Source organism: Corythoichthys intestinalis, chromosome 18 (genome assembly GCF_030265065.1).
Source record: "Corythoichthys intestinalis isolate RoL2023-P3 chromosome 18, ASM3026506v1, whole genome shotgun sequence".
NCBI classification, from domain to species: Eukaryota; Metazoa; Chordata; class Actinopteri; order Syngnathiformes; family Syngnathidae; genus Corythoichthys; species Corythoichthys intestinalis.
The window spans coordinates 45,008,361-45,031,174 of record NC_080412.1 but is presented as its reverse complement, the minus strand read 5'-3'; the positions used below and the strand labels follow the sequence as shown (position 1 = coordinate 45,031,174).

Genomic DNA, 22,814 nt, shown 5'->3' with positions numbered 1-22,814 from the left:
TGTGGGGAAGCAAGGTGGCAATTGATCTTTGTCTTAACACCTTAAGTTATTTCCCAACGCAGAGAAGATATATCAGTTGCTAGTACGACGCACAGTCATGGGTGCACTTCCCATCATGCATTTGGGATGGCCACAGTATCATTTACTGAAAGCTTAACAAATACATTAGATGGCAATATTTAGTCACAATACACAAAGTCACAAGTCTTTCTATCCGTGGATCCCTCTCACAGAAAGAATGTTAATAATGTAAATGCCATCTTGAGGATTTATTGTCATAATAAACAAATACAGTACTTATGTACTGTATGTTGAATGTATATATTCATCCGAGTTTTATTCATTTTTTCTTAATGCATTGCCAAAATGTATATGATCGGGAAAAATTATCGGGAATGATTGGAATTGAATCGGGAGCAAAAAAAAGCAATCGGATCGGGAAATATCGGGATCGGCAGATACTCAAACTAAAACGATCGGGATCGGATCGGGAGCAAAAAAACATGATTGGAACAACCCTAATATCAACCTGAAAAAAATGTCTTCCAGAATATAATAGTGTAGGCAAGCGCATTGACATAATATGCTGTTTTCAATGTACAGCATAGACTTCATAATGTTATTAACAGGTCAGATTCAACCTTCACTGCGCCACGCCTTCAAGTAGGGGCCATCCCACAATCCGTTTGTTATTCGCAGTCGGTCGCAGCAACACATGCAGCAATCCAGCACCGGATTTAGATTGAAAATGTACAAAAGCTGTACAGCATACAAACAGGAAGGATTGTCTCAGGAGTGATTTGTTCGAGGAGTCAAGGTAATTATAATTTTCACATTTTTCACAAGAATTTTCAACGTAAAAAGCTCTTTGTTGTAAGGCTGCCACCACATCGTCTAACAGACTAGCATCATTCTTCAACATAAAATAAATGCTAAGTGCAATTTTTTTTTTTTTTGCGTTTAACCAAGAATCGAGAGAGTTTTACGTCCATATCTATAAAGAATTCATTGATTTAAGCATTTATTCTCAAGAATTTTCACCGGAAAAGCTCTGTTTACATATGGCGGCCGCCACTTTCGCTGACAGACTAGCATCGTCCTTCGACATATTTACGGAAAATAAATGCTAACTACACAGTTTTGTTTTGTTTTTTTTTGCTTTTACCAAGAATCGAGACTGTTTAACATCGATATCTATAAAGAATTTAGGGAGTTAAGAATTTATTCACAAGAATTTTCACCGGAAAAGCTCTGTTTACATATGGCAGCCGCCACTTTGACTAACAGACTAGCATCATTTTTCAACATGTTTACGTAAAATAAATGCTAAACGCATGTTTTTTGTTGTTGTTGTTTTTTAGCTTTTAACCAAGAATCGTTTTAGGTTCCATATCTATAAAGAATTCAGGGATTTAAGCACTTATTCACAAGAATTTTCACCGGAAAAGCTCTGTTTACATATGGCGGCCCCCACATTGACTGACAGACTAGCATCATTCTTTGACATATTTACGTAAAATAACTGATAACTGCACGTTTTTTGTTTTGCTTTTAACCAAGAATCGAGACTGTTTTACGTCCATATTTATAAAGAATTCAGGGATTTAAGCATTTATTCACAAGAATTTTCACCAGAAAAGCTCTGTTTACATAAGGCGGCCGCCATATTGACTAACAGACTAGCATCGTCCTTCAACATATTTACGTAAAATAAATGCTAACGGCACGGGTTTTTTTTTTTTTTTTTTTTTTTGCGTTTACCAAGAATCGAGACTGTTTAACATCCATATCTATAAATAATTCAGGGAGTTAAGCATTTATTCACAAGAATTTTCACCGGAAAAGCTCTGTTTACACATGGCGGCCGCCACTTTGACTAACAGACTAGCATTATTCTTCGACATATTTACGTAAAATAAATGCTAACTACACCTTTTTTTTTTTTTTTTTTTTTTTTGCGTTTACCAAGAATCGAGACTGTTTAACATCCATATCTATAAATAATTTAGGGAGTTAAGCATTTATTCACAAGAATTTTCACCGGAAAAGCTCTGTTTACATATGGCGGCCGCCACTTTCACTAACAGACTAGTATTATTCTTCGACATATTTACGTAAAATAAATGCTAACTACACCTTTTTTATTTTTTTTATTTTATTTTATTTTTTTTGCGTTTACCAAGAATCGAGACTGTTTAACATCCATATCTATAAATAATTCAGGGAGTTAAGCATTTATTCACAAGAATTTTCACCGGAAAAGCTCTGTTTACATATGGCGGCCCCCACATTGACTGACAGACTAGCATCATTCTTCGGCATATTTACGTAAAATAAATGCTAACTGCACGTTTTTTTTTTTTTTTTTGCTTTTAACCAAGAATCGAGAGAGTTTTACGTCCATATCTACAAATATTTCAGTAATTTAAGCATTTATTCACAAGATTTTCCCCGGAAAAGCTCTGTTTACATAAGGCAGCCGCCTCTTTGACTAACAGACTAGGATCATTCTTCGACATTTTTACGTAAATTAATGCTAAATGGAATTTTTGTTGTTGTTGTTGTTGTTGTTGCTTTTAACCAAGAATAGAGAATGTTTTATGTCCATATCTATAAAGAATTCAGGGATTTAAGCACTTATTCACAAGAATTTTCACCGTAAGAGCTCTGTTTACATATGGCGGCTCCCACATTGACTGACAGACTAGCATCATTCTTTGACATATTTACGTAAAATAAATGATAACTGCACGTTTTTCTTTTTTTTTTTTGCTTTTAACCAAGAATCAAATCTGTTTTATGTCCATATCTGTAAAGAATTCTGGGATTTAAGCACTTATTCACAAGAATTTTCACCGGAAAAGCTCTGTTTACATATGGTGGCCCCCACTTTATTTACGTAAAATAAAGACTAACTGCACGTTTTTTTTTTTTTTTTTTTTTGCTTTTAACCAAGAATCAAGACTGTTTTACGTCCATATCTATAAAGAATTCAGGGATTTATCATAATTAATACATTTGAAGTGGTTAAAAAACATTTATTAAATATATCCTGTATATATACATAAACATTTTCTTTTTAATTATACTTTGGGGAAAAAAGTGAAGAAAACGTGTCTTATATGTATCGCTTTCCAATGCTATATATGAATAAATAAATTCACTACACACACAATAAAATCTATTTTCTGGTCCCCATCAACCGCGAAAAACGACCTTAATAAACCTTAATACCCCAAAAATATATACAATGTATGTTAACGGAATGATGCTTCATAAATTAGTGGTTCGGTTCTCTTGCAAAGGTCAAAGAGTGTAGAGTTTTGGGTTATCAATAGCTTCGCTATGTGAGGGGTCAGAGCAATGGGGGACAAAGGTTGACCCCGACGACAGCTGAACCTGCATAGGCATTTTTCTTTATATGGAAAGTATCAACACAGTCATCTCTTAGATACAGTGGTATGAAAATTTATCTGAACCTTTTGGAATTTCTCACATTTTTGCATAAAATCACCATCAAATGTGATCTGATCTTTGTCAAAATCACACTGATGAAAAAACAGTGTCTGCTTTAACTGAAACCATCCAAGCATTTATAGGTTTTCATATTTTAATGAGGATAGTATGCAAACAATGACAGAAGATGAAAAATAAGTACGTGAACCATCACATTTAATTTAATTTTGTACCCCTCCCTTTGGCAGCAATAACTTCAACCAGACGCTACCTGTAGCTGCAGATCAGTCTGGCACAACGATCAGGACTAATCTTGGCCCATTCCTCTCTACAAAACTGCTGTAGTTCAGTTAGATTCCTGGAATGTGTGGCATGAATCGCTGTCTTGAGGTCATGCCACAGCATTTCAATGGGGTTCAAGTCTGGACTTTAATTTGGCCACTCCAGAACGTGTATTTTGTTCTTCTGAAACTATTCCTGAAGTTGATTTACTTCTGTGTTTTGGATCATTGTCTTGTTGTAGCATCCAGCTTCAACTGTCTGACAGATGGCCTCAGGTTTACCTGCAAAACATCCTGATAAACCTTTGAATTAATTCTTCCATTAATGATTACAAGTTGTCCAGGCCCTGAGGCAGCAAAACAGCCCCAAATCATCATGCTCCCTCCACCGTGCTCCACAGTGGGGATAAGGTGTTGATGTTGGTGAGCAGTTCCATTTTTCCTCCACACATTTACTGTGTTACTCCCAAACAATTCAACTTTGGTTTCATCAGTCCACAAATTATATTGCCAAAACTTCTGTGGAGTGTCCAAGTGCCTTTTTGCGAACATTAAACAAGCAACAAATATTTTTTTTTAGACAGCAGTGGCTTCCTCTGTGAAGTTCATCCATGAACACCATTCTTGGCCATAGTTTTACATATAGTTGATGTGTGCACATAGATATTGGACTGTGTCAGTGATTTCTGTAAGTTTTTAGCAGACACGCTAGGGTTCTTTTTTACCTCTCTGGGTATTCTGCGTTAAACCCTTGGCGTCCTCTTTGGTGGACGGCCACTCCTAGGGAGAGAAGCAACAATGCAAAACTCTTCATGTGGACACAACTTCTCTGACTGTTGATTGATGAACATCCTGACTTTTAGAGATAGTTTTGTATCTTTTCCCAGCTTTAAACAAATCAACAATCCTTGATCGCAGGTCTTCAGCCAGCTCTTTTGACCGAGCCATGATGCACATCAAACAATGCTTCTCATCAAAACAATTCTTACCAGGTGTGTGTTTTATAGTGAGCAGGGCAGCTTTAAACCACTCATCAGTGATTGGGCAAACACTTGACTTAAATTGTTTGGTAAAAATTGGTTTCAATTGCTCTTTAAGTCTCCTTAGGCAGAGGGTTCACTTATTTTTCCTCCTTCTGTTATTGTTTGCATGTTCTCATCATTGAAATATGACACCTATAAATGTTTGGGTGATTTTAGTTAAAGCAGACACGTTTTTTTTTTTTCATCTGTGAGATTTTGACAATTTCAGATCACATTTGATGGTGATTTTATGCACAAGTGTGAGAAATTCCAAAAGGTTCAGATACTTTTTCATACCACTGTATGCTGTTTTGTTCTTGTTCAATTGCTTAAGACGTTCCCAATATACAATTGTCCAACACGTCAAAATTCTGTTCAATGTGTACTTTATATTGTATTAAATCAATGGAAGGCGCTTGTTTTCCGAAATTTCCAGGTTCGCGGTGAATCAGTAACAGGCACACTTTTGCTTAATAGACAATGTTTATTGATTAGAAAATGCAGAATAAATGAGATTTATTGAATCCAATCCCACAAGAGCAAGCAACAAGCATCAAAAACAAGCATAACAAGGGTAACGATGACACTAGATTTGAGTTTGTCAATCCCAGAATCACCGCGCTATGTTACAGCAAAACCAGGTGTCCCTTAGCAATGAAAATCGCTTACCGTGACAAATGAGCGGGAGGCAACGCTCCGGTAAGGCGGCGAAGCAAGTCCGCCAGCGGGCCACGCACGGATCACCTGGCTTTGTTCCTTCGCCGCCTTACCGGCGCGTTGGCTCCCGCTCATTTGTCACGGTAAGCGATTTTCATTGCTAAGGGACACCTGGTTGTGCGGTAGCGCGGGGATTCTGGGATTGACAAACTCAAATCTAGCGTCATCGTTACCCTTGTTATGCTTGTTTTTGATGCTTGTTGCTTGCTCTTGTGGGATTGTAATCAATAAATCTCATTTATTCTGCATTTTCTAATCAATAAACATTGTCTGTTGAGCAAAAGTGTGCCTGTTACTGATTCACCGCGAACCTGGAAATTTCGGAAAACAGCGCTTGAATGGAATTGTCGAATTCCTTTAGTTTTCCTCAGGTCATAGACGGCAATGCTAACTGAAATGGAATGTGTGTATTTGCAGCTGCAGCTAATCAATATTGAACAACAAATGTAGTACAAATGTTGACGAGTTGGTGACACAGTTTGCGAATATTTGGCGGTGTTGTTGTGCCGAACCGGAAACAACGTTATGAGCGGAACAATCACAGTCCATTGACGTTCACGTCACGAAGCGTTGACGTGACGCGTAGTCAGGATTTTGTGGAGGCACACATCAGGTTACGGCGTATGGTCGTAAATCGAGTCTGCGTTAACGGCGTAGGTCCGCCATCACCGTAACGCAGAAGCATAAATCAGCCTTAAGGCTAGGTTCAGACCGTGGGTCTTGCACAAGTCCGATTTTTCTTCAGAGCGGTGTTTTTTTGCGTATCTGTACAGACTGGATCCAGATCAGACTTTAACCACATAAAGTGAGCTAGATCGGATTTGAAATGGTTCACTTCGATGCGACTTGTCCCCTTCAGACCGTCAAGTTAATGCCTCACTCCAGTCGAAAAAACTCGAAAAAATCGGATTTGTGCATTAAGACCTGTGGTATGAACCTACCCAAAGAGAGCCGGACGTCTGTTGTTGTCAGTGGAGGCCGAAAAGTTGATTTTTGGTCACTTCCTTGTAAGGGTGTAACGGTACATGCATTTGTATTGAACCGTTTCGGTACGTGTTGCTCGGTTCGGAACGGTGGCGTACCGAACGAGTTTCTGACGTAATGTAACCCTTACTTTTCGAGGCTGTGAGTTGATCGTGTTACAGTTTCTTTGTGTAGATTATATTTACTCCGTCTTCTCTACTATAATGAGGACCAACACGGTAGGACAGTGTAACCCAGAAATGTTAACGGCGCGACAACGTGGTCGCCGCAAGAACGCAGTGAACGCGGGCGTTAAAGTCAATCAGCCAATGCACACCAGTCGCTGTGCGGCCGCGTGTTAGAAGCGTCCCAGAAGCGGCTCAACACAACGTACGCGAGAAGAACGGCAGAGTTTATTATTTGATGCGAGACGCGACCCTTCTGCGTCAATACTAGTACCGGTAGCTAGGATCGGGCCCATTTAAATAAAATAAATTGAAATGAGCTAAAACACCTGTAATTAAATAATAAGAATAATGCAGATCCTGCTTACACAATTTAACGTGAGAAAATCCACCAATAAAGCTTTTGAAAACCGTTCATAATAAAAAACAAAAATGATTCATTGAGGTATTTCATTTGTAAAATACATGTTAAAATCTTTGTCATTGGGATTGCTTTTCTCTTTAGCACAGGACTTTGAATACGCGGGGTCTGAAAGGCAAATTGTTGTTGGATTAGCTTTAAATAGCCGCTACTTTTTGAGCAGAATTCTAGCTTTGTATAGGCTAATGTTGCTATTGTTGAAAGCACAAAGGTGTGTAATAAACAACTAGCACATTTACATTTTGCATTTTGTTTTCTTACTGTACCGAAAATGAACCGAACCGTGACCTCAAAACCGAGGTACGTACCGAACCAAGATTTTTGTGTACCGTTACACCCCTACTTCCTTGTAATTTTAGGGTATTTAGAGTGGTATGAAAAAGTATCTGAACCTTTTGGAATTTCTCACATTTCTGCATAAAATCACCGTCAAATGTGAGCTGATCTTTGTCAAAATCAAACAAATGAAAAACAGTTTCTGCTTTAAATTAACTCAAACCATGCAAACATTTATAGGTTTTCATATTTTAATGAGGATAGCATGCAAACAATGACGGTAAGTGAGTGAACCCTCTATCTAAGGAGACTTTAAAGAGCAATTGAAATCAATTTTTACCGAACAAATTAAGTCAGGTGTGTGCCCAATCACTGATGAGTGGTTTAAAGCTGCCCTGCCCACTATAAAACACACACCTGTGAAGAAATGTCTTGATGAGAAGCATTGATGTGCATCATGGCTCGGTCAAAAGAGCTGTCTGAAGGCCTGCGATCAAGGAGTGTTGATTTGTAGGGCTGCAGCTATCGATTATTTTAGTAGTCGATTAATCGATGAACCATTAGTTCGAATAATCGAGTAATTGGATAAGAAACATGAAATAATAAATTACCTGAGCTGAGCCTCAAATGGTATAAAAAAAATAAATAAATGAGGCTCTACGTACAACAAAAACTTACATAGCAAAAGTTCGCTAGTTTGAATGCTATAAAATGCAATTTTTTTTTTTTACAATGCTCTTAACAAATGGTTCAGACACATATTCCCACAAAAATAAGCTAAAAATAACTTTAAATTACGAACACGGTAATAAAAAACATTAGCTCAAACAAAATTGTAGCTTATGTAGGTCTTAACATGGAGCACCCGGATTCAGCCATGTGAAATGAGGCAGACTAGAAGGCAGAGATTCCACCCAAATCAATAAAACTAAATGCAAACACTTTCAAAATAAACCATTACAACGCCACTTAAATTAAACGAATACTCGGAGCAGCAAAATTTAATTTGAGTCTTTTTTTCTAATCGAATACTCGAGTTAATCGATTAATCGTTGCAGCACTATTGATTTGTATAAAGCTGGGAAATGAAGGATCACTAAAAGTCTGTATGTTCATCAATCGACAGTCAGAGAAGTTGTCTACAAATAGAGTTTGGCACTGTTGATGCTCTCCCAAGGAGTGGCTGTCCACCAAAAATGACACCAAGAGTTCAGCACAGAATACTCAGAGAGGTAAAAAAGAACCCAAGAGAGTCTGCTAAAGGCTTACAGAAATCACTAGCACAGTCCAATTTCTCTGTGCACACATCAACTATATGTCAAACTACGGCCAAGAACTGTGTTCATGGGAGGACTCCACGGAGGAAGCCACTGCTGTCTAAAATAAAATGTTGCTCGTTTAATGTTTGCAAAAAAAGACATTTGGACATTCCACAGAAGTTTTGGCAAAATATTTTGTAAACTGACGCAACCAAATTTGAATTGTTTGGGAGTAACACACAATGTCATGTGTGGAGGAAAAATGGAACAGCTCATCAACATCAACACCTCATCCCCACCGTGAAGGATGGTGGAGGGAGCATTATGATTTGGGGCTGTTTTGCTGCTTCGGGGCCTGGACAACTTGCAATCATTAATGAAAGAGTGAATTCAAAAGTTCATCTGGGTGTTTTGCAGGAAAACCTGAGGCCGTCTGTCAGACAGTTGAAGCTAAAAAGAGGATGGATGCCGCAACAAGGCAATGATCCAAAGCACAGAATTAAATCAACTTCAGAAAGTTTTCAGAAGAACAAAATACACATTCTGGAGTGGCCTAATCAAAGTCCAGACTGGGGCATGACCAAAAGACAGCGATTCATCCCAGGAATCAGACTGAACTGAAGCAGTTTTATAGAGAAGAATGGGCCAAGATTAGTCCTGATCGATGAGCCAGACTGATATGGAGCTACAGGAAGTGTCTGGTTGAAGTTATTGCTGCCAAACGGGGGGCACAAAATATTAAATGTGATGGTTCACTTACTTCTTTCCCCCGTCTGTCACTGTTTGGATATTATTCTCAATAAAATATGAAAACCTATAAATGTTTGGGTGGTTTTAGTTAAAGCAGACACTGTTTTTTCATCTGTGTGACTTTGACAAAGATCAGATCACATTTGATGGTGATTTTATGCAGAAATTCCAAAAGGTTCAGATACTTTTTCATACCACTGTATGTGTCACTTACTGTTAATTTGGGATCATTTCCTGTTGAATTCCAGGCTGCTTCCTGTTGATTTGGGGGCATTTTTTGGATCACTTCCTTGTTAACTCTTTGGCTGCTGTTGACAGTGCTAGACGTCCATTTTGACTGAACGGATGTAACTGCGGACATGAGAGTGAGCCAATTTATTTTGTATGTACAGTACATTATGAATGAGCTACAATGTGTCTTTCAGGCTGAACGACCCTTTCAGAGGGCCGGATTGGAATTTGAACCCCTGTGTTAGCTTTAAGGCCGCTAGTAGTGCTAAGCGTCTCTGAGCTATTTTCCTACTACCAGCTTCTGTTGGAACCAAGGCCCTTTGTGCAGGCGCTTGAAGCAGGCCTTCCCCACCAAGTAGAAGACTTCGGCAAGGTTGAGCAGAATGCAAACGCCCGACACGGCCAGCATGAAGACGGTGAAGACTGTTTTCTCCGTCGGCCTGGACACGAAGCAGTCCACCGTGTTGGGGCACGGGTACGAGTCGCACTTGACCAAACGGATCATCTTGTACCCGGGGTAGATCATGTAGAAGACGTACATAAAGACCACCTCGAACGTGACCCGGAATACCAAGCTGATGACGTAAGTCCACCAGAGGGCGCCGGAGATTTTAATTTTTTGGCTTTTGATCTGCTCCAGTTCTTTGGGGTTGCTCTTCCCCGATAGCTTGTAGAGCCTCTTGTCCACGTGCCGCCGGTGGGCCACGTGCATGGCGACCAGCAAGGCCGGAGTGGACACCAGAATCAGCTGCAGGGCCCACAGGCGGATGTGAGAAATAGGGAAGAAGTGGTCGTAACACACGCTGTTGCAGCCCGGCTGCTGGGTGTTGCAGGTAAAACCGGATTTCTCGTCGCCCCACACGCTCTCGGCGGCCACCACCAGCACCGTGATGCGGAAAATGAACAGCACAGAGAGCCAAATGCGACCGATTCCCGTGGAGTGTCTGTTGATGCCACTAATCACGGCGTAAAAGGAGGCCCAGCTCATTTTTGGCTCCGGGTCTGAAAGACACAAAAAAGAGGAAGGTTGAACGTCAGCGCAATAGCGTCCCTCTGCGCTAGACGTGGAACGTATCTTTTCTACCCACCTGCGTCTCGCCGATTGGAACAATGTGTGTATACTGCAGTGTCACGCTTTCCATCTAGTTAGTTGGATTGTTGTTGATCCTGTCTTTCAGCATGAAATGATGTCATAGTCTTTGGCATGCATGCATGACGTTTTATAATCTAGTACCAGGTTCAAGATATATCAAAGAGAATAAAGCGTTTAACCCTTTAACACCTAAGCCTATTTTGGCCGAATTTGCATGCATTTGATGTTGCCTTTATATTTCAAAGAAAAAATTGTTTACAATGGCCAAATTGGGTCCCTTTTTTCAGGACACCTTGAACTTCATGTCTAAACTGTTGTTTTCTTCACTGACCAATTATAATCCACATTTTGGACCCAAAAAGACAAAAAAATCCCAATTTTTTCCCCCAAAATTTGTAATGTTGACGTCCCATTGACAACCAAACATGCTCGACCAACCGTTTTGAAGCTTGATAATATTTATTCAACTTGTTAGGATAAACATTCAATAGAAAAAAAATAAGATTGAATAGTTTTATGTTTGACAATTCAACACAAACAGCAGGTATGGTCATAGGCGTTTTTGGCCTTTACACATACTATGGTCAAAACAGGTGTGTAGTGTGCAAAATAGTGAGAACATTTTTCTATATATAATCATCTAACGCAAAAAGGGTTTGGAAGATATATCTTTGTGAAGTTAGGTGTTGTACCCATCACCTTATCAAAAGTATATACATACATGCAATCAAGCTTCTCGAACACACATCTACATAAAAATTGAAAAGATTATAGTGAAGAAAAAATATATATAACATTGAAAAAAAGTATTTAAAAAATTATTTACAAGTAGTTGAATTCAAATTTTTCAGGCATGCGACTCAATAAAGTTTTTTTTTGCGCACTCAATAAAGCTTATTCTTGAAGAGGTCACGGAGGGAGCTGCGTCACACAGCCTACTCTTTCGCCGTTTGCGCTCTACTGTCACATCTACTCGCCGAGACGCCGATTCATCAGAGGAAAACAACGACAAATACAACTCATCTTCTTCCTTGAGTTAATGAAATAATGCATTAGCTTGTGCTAAATGTAGTTTTAGATTCATTCTGCACGTTTCAAAGTCGCTCGCTCAAACAAACCGGTGTTGTGCATTTTTCGGCACAACACCGGCCGTTGCTTGCTTCGCATGCCTCCCTTTCAATAGTTGGCGCCTCGCTCGGAAATTTATTAAAAATGATCACATTCGGTTCGTCCTTCCTGACATCACAACGACACTTGGGATAAGTAGTCTCTTGTGCTGCTTTCGGTTTTGAAAAAGGACAAGAAATGATGGAAATATGAAGATGGATACATGGTCCATGCAGCGTTTTAATGCATATTTATGAGTGCAATAAAACTATAAAACTCAAATGACATTATCTCCCGTTTTTCTTGGCTGATTGACTTCAATTAAAAACTGGTGTGGACATCAACTTCCGCACTTTCAAAGGAGACCAACCAGCAGCACGTGGGTGATGTAATTACAGCGTGACGAAGCTTCAAAGACGATATGCGTAAACGCGTCGCTGCCGACACGTTCGGCGTTAAAGGGTTAAATCAGGGGTCCCCAAACTACGGCCCGCAGCCACATTTGGTCCGGCTCCCTGAACAAAAAAAAATGTAAAAAATAATAATAATAATAATTTTTTTTTTTCTTTCTTTTTTTTTTCTTTTTAATTGTGTTATTTATTTCCTGGCTTTTTTCTGTGAAGAACCCATAGAGGGTTATTTGGTTATTATCTAATTAATAGTGTTCTTATTATGTTATATTATATTTAGGGCGAATCAAACGATTAAAATTTTTAATCGAGTTAATTACAGCTTAAAAATTAATTAATCGTAATTAATCGCAATTAATCGCAATTCAAACCATCTATAAAATATGCCATATTTTTCTGTAAATTATATATATATTCTGTAAAATAAATTGTTGGAATGGAAAGATAAGACACAAGATGGATATATACACTGCCAATGGGAAAACCCATTGGCAGTGTATCAAATACTTGTTCTCCCCACTGTACATTCAATATACAGTACATAAGGACTGTAGTGGGCATTTAACTCTACTGTCATTTAAATCTGTCTACGCTGTCCTCACTCCGAAGCGTCTACTTTTTCCAAAGCTAGACAGCTAGTGAACGACGCTAATAATCAGACTTCTTCCTTTTTCATCTGATTTATTAATAAAATGGCCTCAAACCATTGTCCTCTTTAGACCGTTGTAAAACTACAAAAAAAAAGTACACAAGCATTGCATTAGCAACAACGTTAGCTTAGCACGCATTACAGGTTCACTAAACATAAACAAAAAGCATCTCGTACAAAAAATATAACATTTCGCTTACTAACATAATATGTACATTCTTTACAACAACCATACTTACGGACAAATCTTGTCCAAGGATCATATAAGCACAACATTATCAGCCCGAGACGACGTGCAGCCATAATGAACTGGCAAGAAAACAATAAACCATGTCGCAAAGCGACCACAAGAGTTCGCTGTTGGACAGCACAAAAAGCCATGCTGTAAAACTTACCAAAAGGCAAAATACTTTCTGAGCGGGACATGTGTGTTAATCGCGTCAAATATTTTAGCGTGATTAATTAAAAAAATTAATTACCACGCGTTAACGCGATAATTTTGACAGCCCTAATTTTTACATTTAGACACTCCTGCAATCGTCACACTTTTGAAGTTAGAAACTGACCCCAGTACCTCATCAGAGAAGGGAAGGGTTATGTGGCCCTCACAGGAAAAAGTTTGGGGACCCCTGGTTTAAATGATGTCGTAAACACTGGTTTTGAAGTCGTTAGCTGCTAATGACAGTAATAGACACCCAGCCCTTTTCCACTGTCGCTCATGCCATGCCTGGTTGTTTTTTGTTGTTACATTCCCTGTTTTATTTGTGACGGATTTCAGACAATCACATGACAATTGTGACTACATCTCAAACACATATTCCCACAAAAAAGTGGCAAAATATTCCTTTAAACTAAACTACGAATGCATTAAAAAAACATTAGCTCAAACAAAAACTTAGCTTATGTTGGTCTTAACAGGGACCAGCTGGATTGGGCCATGTGAAATGAGGCAGACTAGAGGACAATGTATCCACCCAAATCAATAAAACTAAATGCAAACACTTTCAAAACACCATTACGACGCCACTTTAATTAAACGAATACTCGGCGCAGTTAAATTTAATTTGAATCTTTTTTTTTCTAATCGAATACTCGAGATACTCAATTAATCGTTGCAGCACTACAGACAATAATCTTAAACAACACCCAAACACACCCTTCTTCCTGCTCACGGCCCGCCCAGCGAGAGCCTTCAAAAGACTGACTGTTTAACTAATAGTGGTCATTTTTCTCAGGAACCTTTTGTTGACGTGTGATAGGGTGTCCTTCCTTCCCAGGTTTGTTTCTGTTTCGCCTTGCCGTTTTGATCGCTGTCGACCTGAATAAATTGTCAAGTCGTTTTCGGTGAGCTTTCTTTAAACCTTTCAAAATGGAGTCAGTACAAAGGGTTAAGACTAAGGTGAACGCGCTGAGTTTGGCCTTCTTGCCGGATTGCTGGGATCCCGCCGGCCCGGCTCGTTGGATCTTCGCCAGCGAGGGTCCCTCGCTTCGGCTGGCGTGATTCCGGCGATCTGGCCGGAAGGTCAGATTCCTTCACACTTTAACATCCAATTAGCAGTTACATTTCACTGGTCATTAATAGTAATATTTGTCAAAATGAAATGAACTTAGAGTTATATTTTTACGGCATTGATATTAATGTGAGGGTTGTTACCGGGCTGATCAGGAGGCGTAAGAGGCATATGAGGCAGTGATGACAGCTCGATTGACCCGCTGGCTTGGGATGGATGACTGACTGTACAGAAAGAGAAGACGGGGGCCTTCTCTGCCCTCCTTTGGATTTGGCAGACCCCTTATGAATGACCTTGCACTCTGCGTCATGTGACACACTCGCCCCTCATCAGAGTTTGGCACGCAAATGTGCAAAAAAATCTTCCCAGAGTTTGAGTCATGCTGCAAATTTTGGGTGAAAAACAATCACACAAATAGCAAAAGATGAATGACCTTACCTTCAGATGGTCCTCATAACATCAGGAAAAAATTGTGTATGTCGTCTTTTTGAACAAATCTGCACCAGTGAGCAGTGGCGCTTTGCATTGCTAATGGTATCACACACACACATTGCACCGCGCGGCCCTGAACTAAGAGGTCATATGCTTCTACACACACTGTTTGCATACAATAGGTCCATTTAGCCGCGCCAAACAAACAGCTACACAATTCAATACAAATGTTTTAATTTGGGCCCAGTTGAGGAATCTGTGTGGGGGACTGCTGTCTACCCTCTTGGCTTGATTCAGCTTTGTTCTGGACAGGAAGTGCAAAATGCTATAAAACAATAAATCAGCCAGAATGTCAAGAGACGGTAATACAGTGCAACTTTGTAATATGCAGACTTTGAAGTCTCTGTTAAAGGGTATGAAAACGCAAAGGGGGTGTGAGACCTCAATAGAACCGGTATGTGCCAAGATAACAAATATTGATAAAGTTAACAAAAAAATCAATCACATTAATGAGCAATTATCGAAAATAGATCGAAAATGACAAACATTTCCGAAAGTGTTCCGGTGTTCTGCCAAAATATCCTACATCGGCGAAACGTCTACATTAGTCGAATTTGACACCTAAAGTACTACCGTGCGCTCTAAACTTGTTTTGTTTAGATGCATACAGGAATAAGGTACTAAAAAAATGCCTGCAGAAAATACTTAAATGTAGTTAAATCAAATAAGGACGGTTTAAACACGCTACGTGACTAATGTGGTCAACTGCTTCAAAGCTAACACAAAAAAACACAATGGGTAAAAGTATGAGAGGGTAATACATGCAAAAAGTATCTTTGAGGCTGTGAAAAGGTTCTAAATAACTAAATAAAAACAAAAATAGTGAGTAATCGCCGCCTCTAACCGATGTGCGCATGCGTGTGAATGCATGCGCAAGCGCCCTGAGCATTGTGTAGGACGTTTCGCCGCGTAGTAAGGAATGGCCGAACACCTGTTCGGAAACAGCCGAATGGGGCGGACACGTCATAACAAGGAAACAAAAGGTCGAGTCAGGTGCCATCGTCGTTTATCGACGAGAGAGTTGCGTTCGTGTTTTATAAAAAAATCGCTAAAATGGTTCAAACCTGTCATGCTATGTGGTTTACAAATAGCCATTTGTCGCAATGAAGTACCCATGAGTTCCCGAACGTGAGAAAAAGAGCTGGACTACACAGACAATGAGTAAAGTTCGTCAGTGCTAAGAGGGCTAATTTTGCAGACCCGGCCTCCGGCACGGTTTTGTGTTGTGCGCATTTTACGCCTGAAAGCTATACAAACTATGGGCAAATGAAGTCAGGTTTTGCTAAGAAATTGCTGCTGAAAGCAGATGCGGTGCCCGGTGAAAGAGGACGATGACTGGCTCTGATGAGACACCTCACCACCCCAGGCAAAGCAAAGGAGGGAAATGGCCAGAGTGAGTACTCTTTTATAATAAAAAACATCACGCATTGGATATAGGACTGGACACATGTATGAATTATCGCTCGTAAAATATATCGAACAAATCCTCTAATCCCATTCATATTTGTGTCGGTTGGCAGAGAGAAAACCGATGATTGCATATTAAAATGATAATTATTCTATACATTACTTTAATTTGCGGTCACGGTGTATCAGCTTCACAAAAAGAAATGCAAAACAAACCATTCGGTGATTCTGTTGCCGCCGGTGTTTCATCAGTGTGATTGCTCCCCTCAACGATCCTTTCATTAGGCTGCATTGGCTTTCGTTTGGGCTCAAATTGATAACCCAAAACACCAAAGAAAGGTTCATAACCCTCTTCGTCACCATTAGAAGAACGTTTGTTACGTCGGATTCGTCGCCGCAAATAGAAACAAAATTGTCTGCCATCATCGCCGCCATTCAGTACTAAGCACTGAGCCGGTTGTTTCCCTATAGTGACGTCACGCACACAATATGCTAGATTTCAGGCATCTCGGGTGCGGGTCCTTTTAGCTTGACAATCGACCTAATCTCTATCATTTTCTTGGTGTTGCGATGTGTGTAATTACACGAAGTGGCATGATATGAATTCAAAACGCATGCGTTGATGGATAAATGATGGAATATTAGCATTTCCCCAGGTGTTGTCATAGGTGTGATCACGTCCTAGCAAGGGCGTAGGTTTGCATAGGGACTGTAGGGACATAACACAACCAACTTTTCAGGATGCTCAAATTGTCCCCACCAACTTTTAAGGTAACCTTATTTGCATTATATTATGACTTCAGTTATATTGGTAATTTACGTTGTCTACCCATATGTTGTAAGGATATACAGTGGGGCAAATAAGTATTTAGTCAACCACTAATGTGCAAGTTCTCCCACTTGAAAATATTAGAGAGGCCTGTAATTGTCAACATGGGTAAACCTAACCATGAGAGACAGAATGTGGAAAAAAACCCAGAAAATCACATTGTTTGATTTTTAAAGAATTTATTTGCAAATCATGGTGGAAAATGAGTATTTGGTCAATACCAAAAGTTCATCTCAATACTTTGTTATGTACCCTTTGTTGGCAATAACGGAGGCCAAACGTTTTCTGTAACTCTTCACAAGCTTTTCACACACTTTTGCTGGTATTTTGGCCCATTCCTCCATGCAGAGCTCCTCTAGAGCAGTGATGTTTTGGGGCTGTCGTCAGGCAACACGGACTTTCAACTCCCTCCACAGATTTTCTATGGGGTTGAGATCTGGAGACTGGCTAGGCCACTCCACTTGAAATGCTTCTTACAAAGCCACTCCTTTGTTGACCTGGCTGTGTGTTTGGGATCATTGTCATGCTGAAAGACCCAGCCATGTCTCATCTTCAATGCCCTTGCTGACGGAAGAAGATTTTCACTCAAAATCTCTCGATACATGGCCCCATTCGTTCTTTCCTTTACACAGATCAGTCGTCCTGGTCCCTTTGCAGAAAAACAGCCCCAAAGCATGATGCTTCCACCCCCATGCTTCAGAGTGGGTATGGTGTTCTTCGGATGCAAGTCAGTATTCTTTCTCCGCCAAACACGAGAACCTGTGTTTGTAGTACAAAAAGTTCGATTTTGGTTTCATCTGACCATAACACCCAGTCCTCTTCTGGATCATCCAAATGCTCTCTAGCGAGCCGCAGATGGGCCTGACGTGTACTGGCTTCAGCAGGGGGACACGTCTGGCAGTTCAGGATTTGAGTCGCTGGCAGCGCAATGTGTTACTGATAGTAGCCTTTGTTACTGTGGTCTCAGCTCTCTGTAGGTCATTCAATAGGTCCCCCCGTGTGGTTCTGGGATTTTTGCTCACCGTTCTTGTTATCATTTTGACGTCACGGGGTGAGATCTTGCATGGAGCCCCAGATCGAGGGGGATTATCAGTGGTCTTGTATGAATTCCATTTTCTAATAATTGCTCCCACAGTTGATTTCTTTACACCAAGCGTTTTACCTATTGCAGATTCAGTCTTCCCAGCCTGGTGCAGGTCTACAATTTTGTCTCTGGTGTCCTACGACAGCTCTTTGGTCTTGGCCATAGTGGAGTTTGGAGTGTGACTGACTGAAGTTGTGAACAGGTGTCTTTTATACCGATAATGAGTTAAAACAGGTGCCAGTAATACAGGTAACGAGTGGAAACTCATTAGACCTCGTTAGAGGAAGTTGGACCTCTTTGACAGCCAGAAATTTTGCTTGTTTGTAGGTGATCAAATACTTATTTTCCACTCTAATTTGGAAATAAATTCTTTAAAAATCAAACAATGTGTTGACAATTACAGGCCTCTCTAATCTTTTCAAGTAGAAGAACTTGCACAATTGGTGGTTGACTAAATACTTATTTGCCCCACTGTAACATAACTGAATTAAGTAATAATTATTAATTGAATTATTTTCATTATGTTCAGACCTACATTTACTGCTTTTCACTGCTGAATGTGCCAGTCCATTTTTTCTCCCTCAAATGCACGTTTGATTGGCTGATGACACACGCACTCACAGCCCCATGCCGCCTCCTCCACCCCGAAGAGGAGGGATATTAGAAGGTTGTTTTTTTTTGCAGCCACTGTATTTAATGTAAAAAGACGTCAATGTTGTTGAGGTGGGGAACATACCACTAATTTTGCTACTGAAAGTCCGACCTGTATCAGCGTTAGCATAACATTAACCGGTGTGAATTTGCTAACTTGCAAAACTTGAGTAGGAAGCTGCTTGGAAATAGTGTCGTTCTATATGTATTTTTTACTGTTAACGTTAATTAAACTGTGAGAAATGTAGTGTACCGAGGTTTATCCCTTTCTTCACAATTTTCATTTTTATTTTATTTATGTTGTTTTAAAGCAGCCCAAAGGACATTTCTTTTTTTGTTGTTGTTGAGTTTGGCTGTGCTTGTGGACAAAAGTAGTAGTGTCTTTCATGAAGGAAGGCTGAATTTTTATTTATTTTTTGTTTATCTCTGACTAAGAGGTTTTTTTGTGTTATTTCTAATGTATATTTTTATATATTATATATATATGTTGTATTAATTTCTCAACAATGTTGAGTGGTCTTAAGACAAATGTTTATTTTTTTGCATTCTTGGATCGTTAAGAGATTATTAACAAGTTTGTATTCATTGTGTATTTTAATATAATTTGAGTTATGTTCAAACATTGAAATATAAATTTGATAATTCAATCCAGACATTTATTCTGGAAGTGTTTCTTTAGTAGTTTTTGAAAACAAAGGTTTGAATGGAACAGTGTATCACCTGAACCAATACATATGAAAGTTAGTATAACTCAATACAGATGTATTTTGCAGTTTATTTAGCCTATCAATTAATTAGGATTATATTTGTGAGAAATGTAGCCCTGACCCCCATTTACCTGATCTGTTTGGTCTTACTAATGTCCCTTTCCCCAGCAAAAAGTACATGCAGTTTATGCTGTTATGTCGTCCCTACCAATGATGAGACCAAACCTACGCCCTTGCGTCCTAGCGCTGTTTCCAATCATACATGATAATGAATGAGTGTTCTCGACTTTAGTGAAGTACAAACGAGGGCATCTAGAGGTTCATATTAGTAATTGCAATTGATGAAAGTAAAGAAGAAAGTCTGGATTTGATGAAAAACAGTCAAGTCAAACTCAATAATTTCTTTTTTTTGGTGGCTTTAAACGTCCAGTTTCTTTTGACTGGGCGCATATCGCTGTCATTAACAGTGAAATGTGACCACTCAATGCCAACCTTCTCAGCAATGATGTAGTAATAAGACCAAACAGATTGGGTGAACAGGAATCAGGGATACAGTGGTATGAAAAAGTATCTGAACCCTTTGGAATTTCTCACATGTCTGCATAAAATCCCCATCAAATGTGATCTGATCTCTGTCAAAATCACACTGATGAAAAAACAGTCTTCTTTAAGTAAAATGGTGTTATACTTGTATAGCGCTTTTCCACCTTTCAAGGTGCTCAAAGCGCTTTACACTACATTGCCATCTACCTACTGGTGACGCAACACCAGGAGCAATGTGGGGTTCAGTATCTTGCTCAAGGATACTTAGGCGAGTTTATCAGGGCAGAGAATCGAACCCACAACCTCTGGGTTGGTGGATAACTACTCTACCACTGAGCCACGCCACCCCACGCGCTGTGTGGTGATTGACACAAACGCAGCATGTGAAATAAAAGCTAAATTATTATCATATTAAGCAATGCAATTAACTAGGCAATAGAAGTCGATTCTTGTGCTCGCGATAGCTGAATTCAATCTCTACTATCGGTTCATTGAATATTTAATGGCTAATTACTGTCGAATTGTAAGTAAAACCACCCAAACATTTATAGGTCTTCATATTGTAATGAGGATAATATGCAAACAATGACAGAAGGGGGAAAAATTAAGTAGGTGAACCATCACATTTAATATTTTGTGCCCTTTTCCACCCTATGGCAGCAATAACTTCAACCAGACGCTTCCTGTAGCTGCAGATCAGTCTGGCACATCGATCGGGACGAATCTTGGCCCATTCTTCTTTACCAAAGTGCTGTAGTTCAGTCAGATTCCTGGGATGTCTGGCATGAATCACTGTCTTTAGGTTATGCCACAGTATCTCAATGGGGTTCAAGTCTGGACTTTGACTCCAGAACATGTATTTTGTTCTTCTGAAACCATTCTGAAGTTGATTTACTTCTATGTTTTGGATCATTGTCTTGTTGCAGCATCCATCCTCTTTTTAGCTTCAACTGTCTGAAAGACTTCCTCAGGTTTTCCTGCAAAACACCCTGATAAACCTTTGAATTAATTCTTCCAATATTGATTGCAAGTTGTCCAGGCCCTGAGTAAGCAATGCAACCCCAAATCATGATGCTCCCTCTACCATGCTTCACTGTGGGGATGACCTGTTGATGTTGGTGAGCCGTTCAATTTTACCTCCACACATGACGTTGTGTGTTACTCACAAACAATTCAACTTTGTTTTCATCAGTCCAAAAAATATTTTGCCAAGTGCCTTTTTGCCAACATTAAATGAGCAACGATGTTTTTTTTAGACAGCAGTGGCTTACTCCCTGGAGTCCATTCTTGGCCATAGTTTTACATATAGTTGATGTGTGCACAGAGATATTGGACTCAGGGGTCGCGTTAACCGAATATTTTCCGTCGTTGACCGGTTTTTTAAAACGGTGACGGAAAAAAATGAAGTCCATCTGTCATTTTGACAGGTTGCAATTCACACCCCAGACCACAGGGTGGCGAGTGAGCATATTAATTAGCTATTGTCTCTCTTGATGCATGACGTCGTTGGCCTTACTCGGAAAAATGTCAAGGCAACTGAGTGTCCGAAGTTTCTTCAAAAAGCCCCAAAACGACGATGGTGTTGATAAAAGAGGTGAAAAAAGAGGGACTGATGCAGTGAAGGATGACAACGAATCAAGTGAATCGCCGGTTCACTCCTCACTGCGGCGAGCAGTTGAAAACACCGCCAATTACTAAGAAGGGCAGAATTGGTAACACGGTGAAAGCGGCATAAAGCCAAAAAAGCGGACCAGACTAGCCAGAGCCTGAAATTATTTCAAGGAAAATATGGAGGGTGCCACCACTGTGTGTACTCTTTTTGCTAAGCTGAGCTCGCATACCACGGTAGCACGTCGGCTATGAACGAACACTTGACGCGCCGTCACCCAGGTGTATTTCGGAAGACAACAGGAAACAACAAGCTAGCGGATTGTAAGTCTATACAACTTTCTAACGATTTTTTAAAAAATTGGAAGTTGCCTTTATGTGCGTCGTATCAACGTGCATTTTTATTTAATAATAATATATATATATATATATAATGGAATTATATAATATTTTATTATTATTAAATGTATTAGGATCATGGAAGGTCCCACTTGGGGGTGAAAAAAAATGTATATATATATATATATATATATATATATATATATCCTGTATATACATAATATAATAAAAATATATATGGAAACACAGTACTGGCCTGCTTACTGTAATCCATGACTGCACTAATGTTAGTTACTTTATATTATATTGTATTATTGTGTATATACATATAGTGACTGCATCAAGATATAGTCATTTTAAAAATTTAAGTGACGGGTAAAAATAGATTATGACCGGATTTTTATGACCCTGTCAGTCAAAATGACAGACAACGAAAAAGTCTAGCGCAACCTCTGATTGGACTGTGCCGGGGATTTCTGTAAGTCTTTAGCAGACACTCTGGGGTTCTTTTCTACCTCTCTGAGTATTCTGCGCTGAACTCTTGGTGTCATCCTTGGTGGACGGCCACTCCTTGGGAGAGAAGCAACAGTGTCATATCCTCTCCATTTTTAGACAACTTTTCTGACTTTCTACTGATGAACATCCAGACTTTTTCCAAAATTCTTACCAGGTGTGTGCTTTATAGTTGGCAGGGCAGCTTTAAAGACGAAAAGTGTAACAGAATGTAGGTTGAATTTAAGCTTCTCGTACAGTACGGTCCATATTGAGTGATATTTTCGTAAACTGCTGCGGCCCAATAAAACCAGGGCAGTAGGCGGCAGTT

At 39.6% G+C, this 22,814-nt stretch overlaps 2 protein-coding genes across 3 annotated transcripts in view; one reads left to right on the top strand and one right to left on the bottom strand.

Moving 5' to 3' along the window:
- Window positions 1-22,814, top strand: part of LOC130906475 (oligophrenin-1-like) — a 91,251-nt gene that overhangs the window by 3,261 nt on the left and 65,176 nt on the right. The window lies entirely within an intron of this gene.
- Window positions 7,871-14,992, bottom strand: LOC130906477 (gap junction beta-1 protein-like). 2 transcript variants are annotated; one of them, XM_057820855.1, is made up of 2 exons: window positions 14,770-14,992; window positions 7,871-10,563 (listed from the first exon to the last, which is right to left on the bottom strand). In XM_057820855.1, exon 2 carries the CDS (start codon window positions 10,547-10,549, stop codon window positions 9,842-9,844), a length of 708 nt encoding a protein of 235 aa, XP_057676838.1. In that variant the 5' UTR covers window positions 10,550-10,563; window positions 14,770-14,992; the 3' UTR covers window positions 7,871-9,841. The 2 variants fall into 2 exon arrangements, with proteins under 2 accessions (XP_057676838.1, XP_057676837.1); XM_057820854.1 differs by lacking the exon at window positions 14,770-14,992 and adding an exon at window positions 10,650-10,737.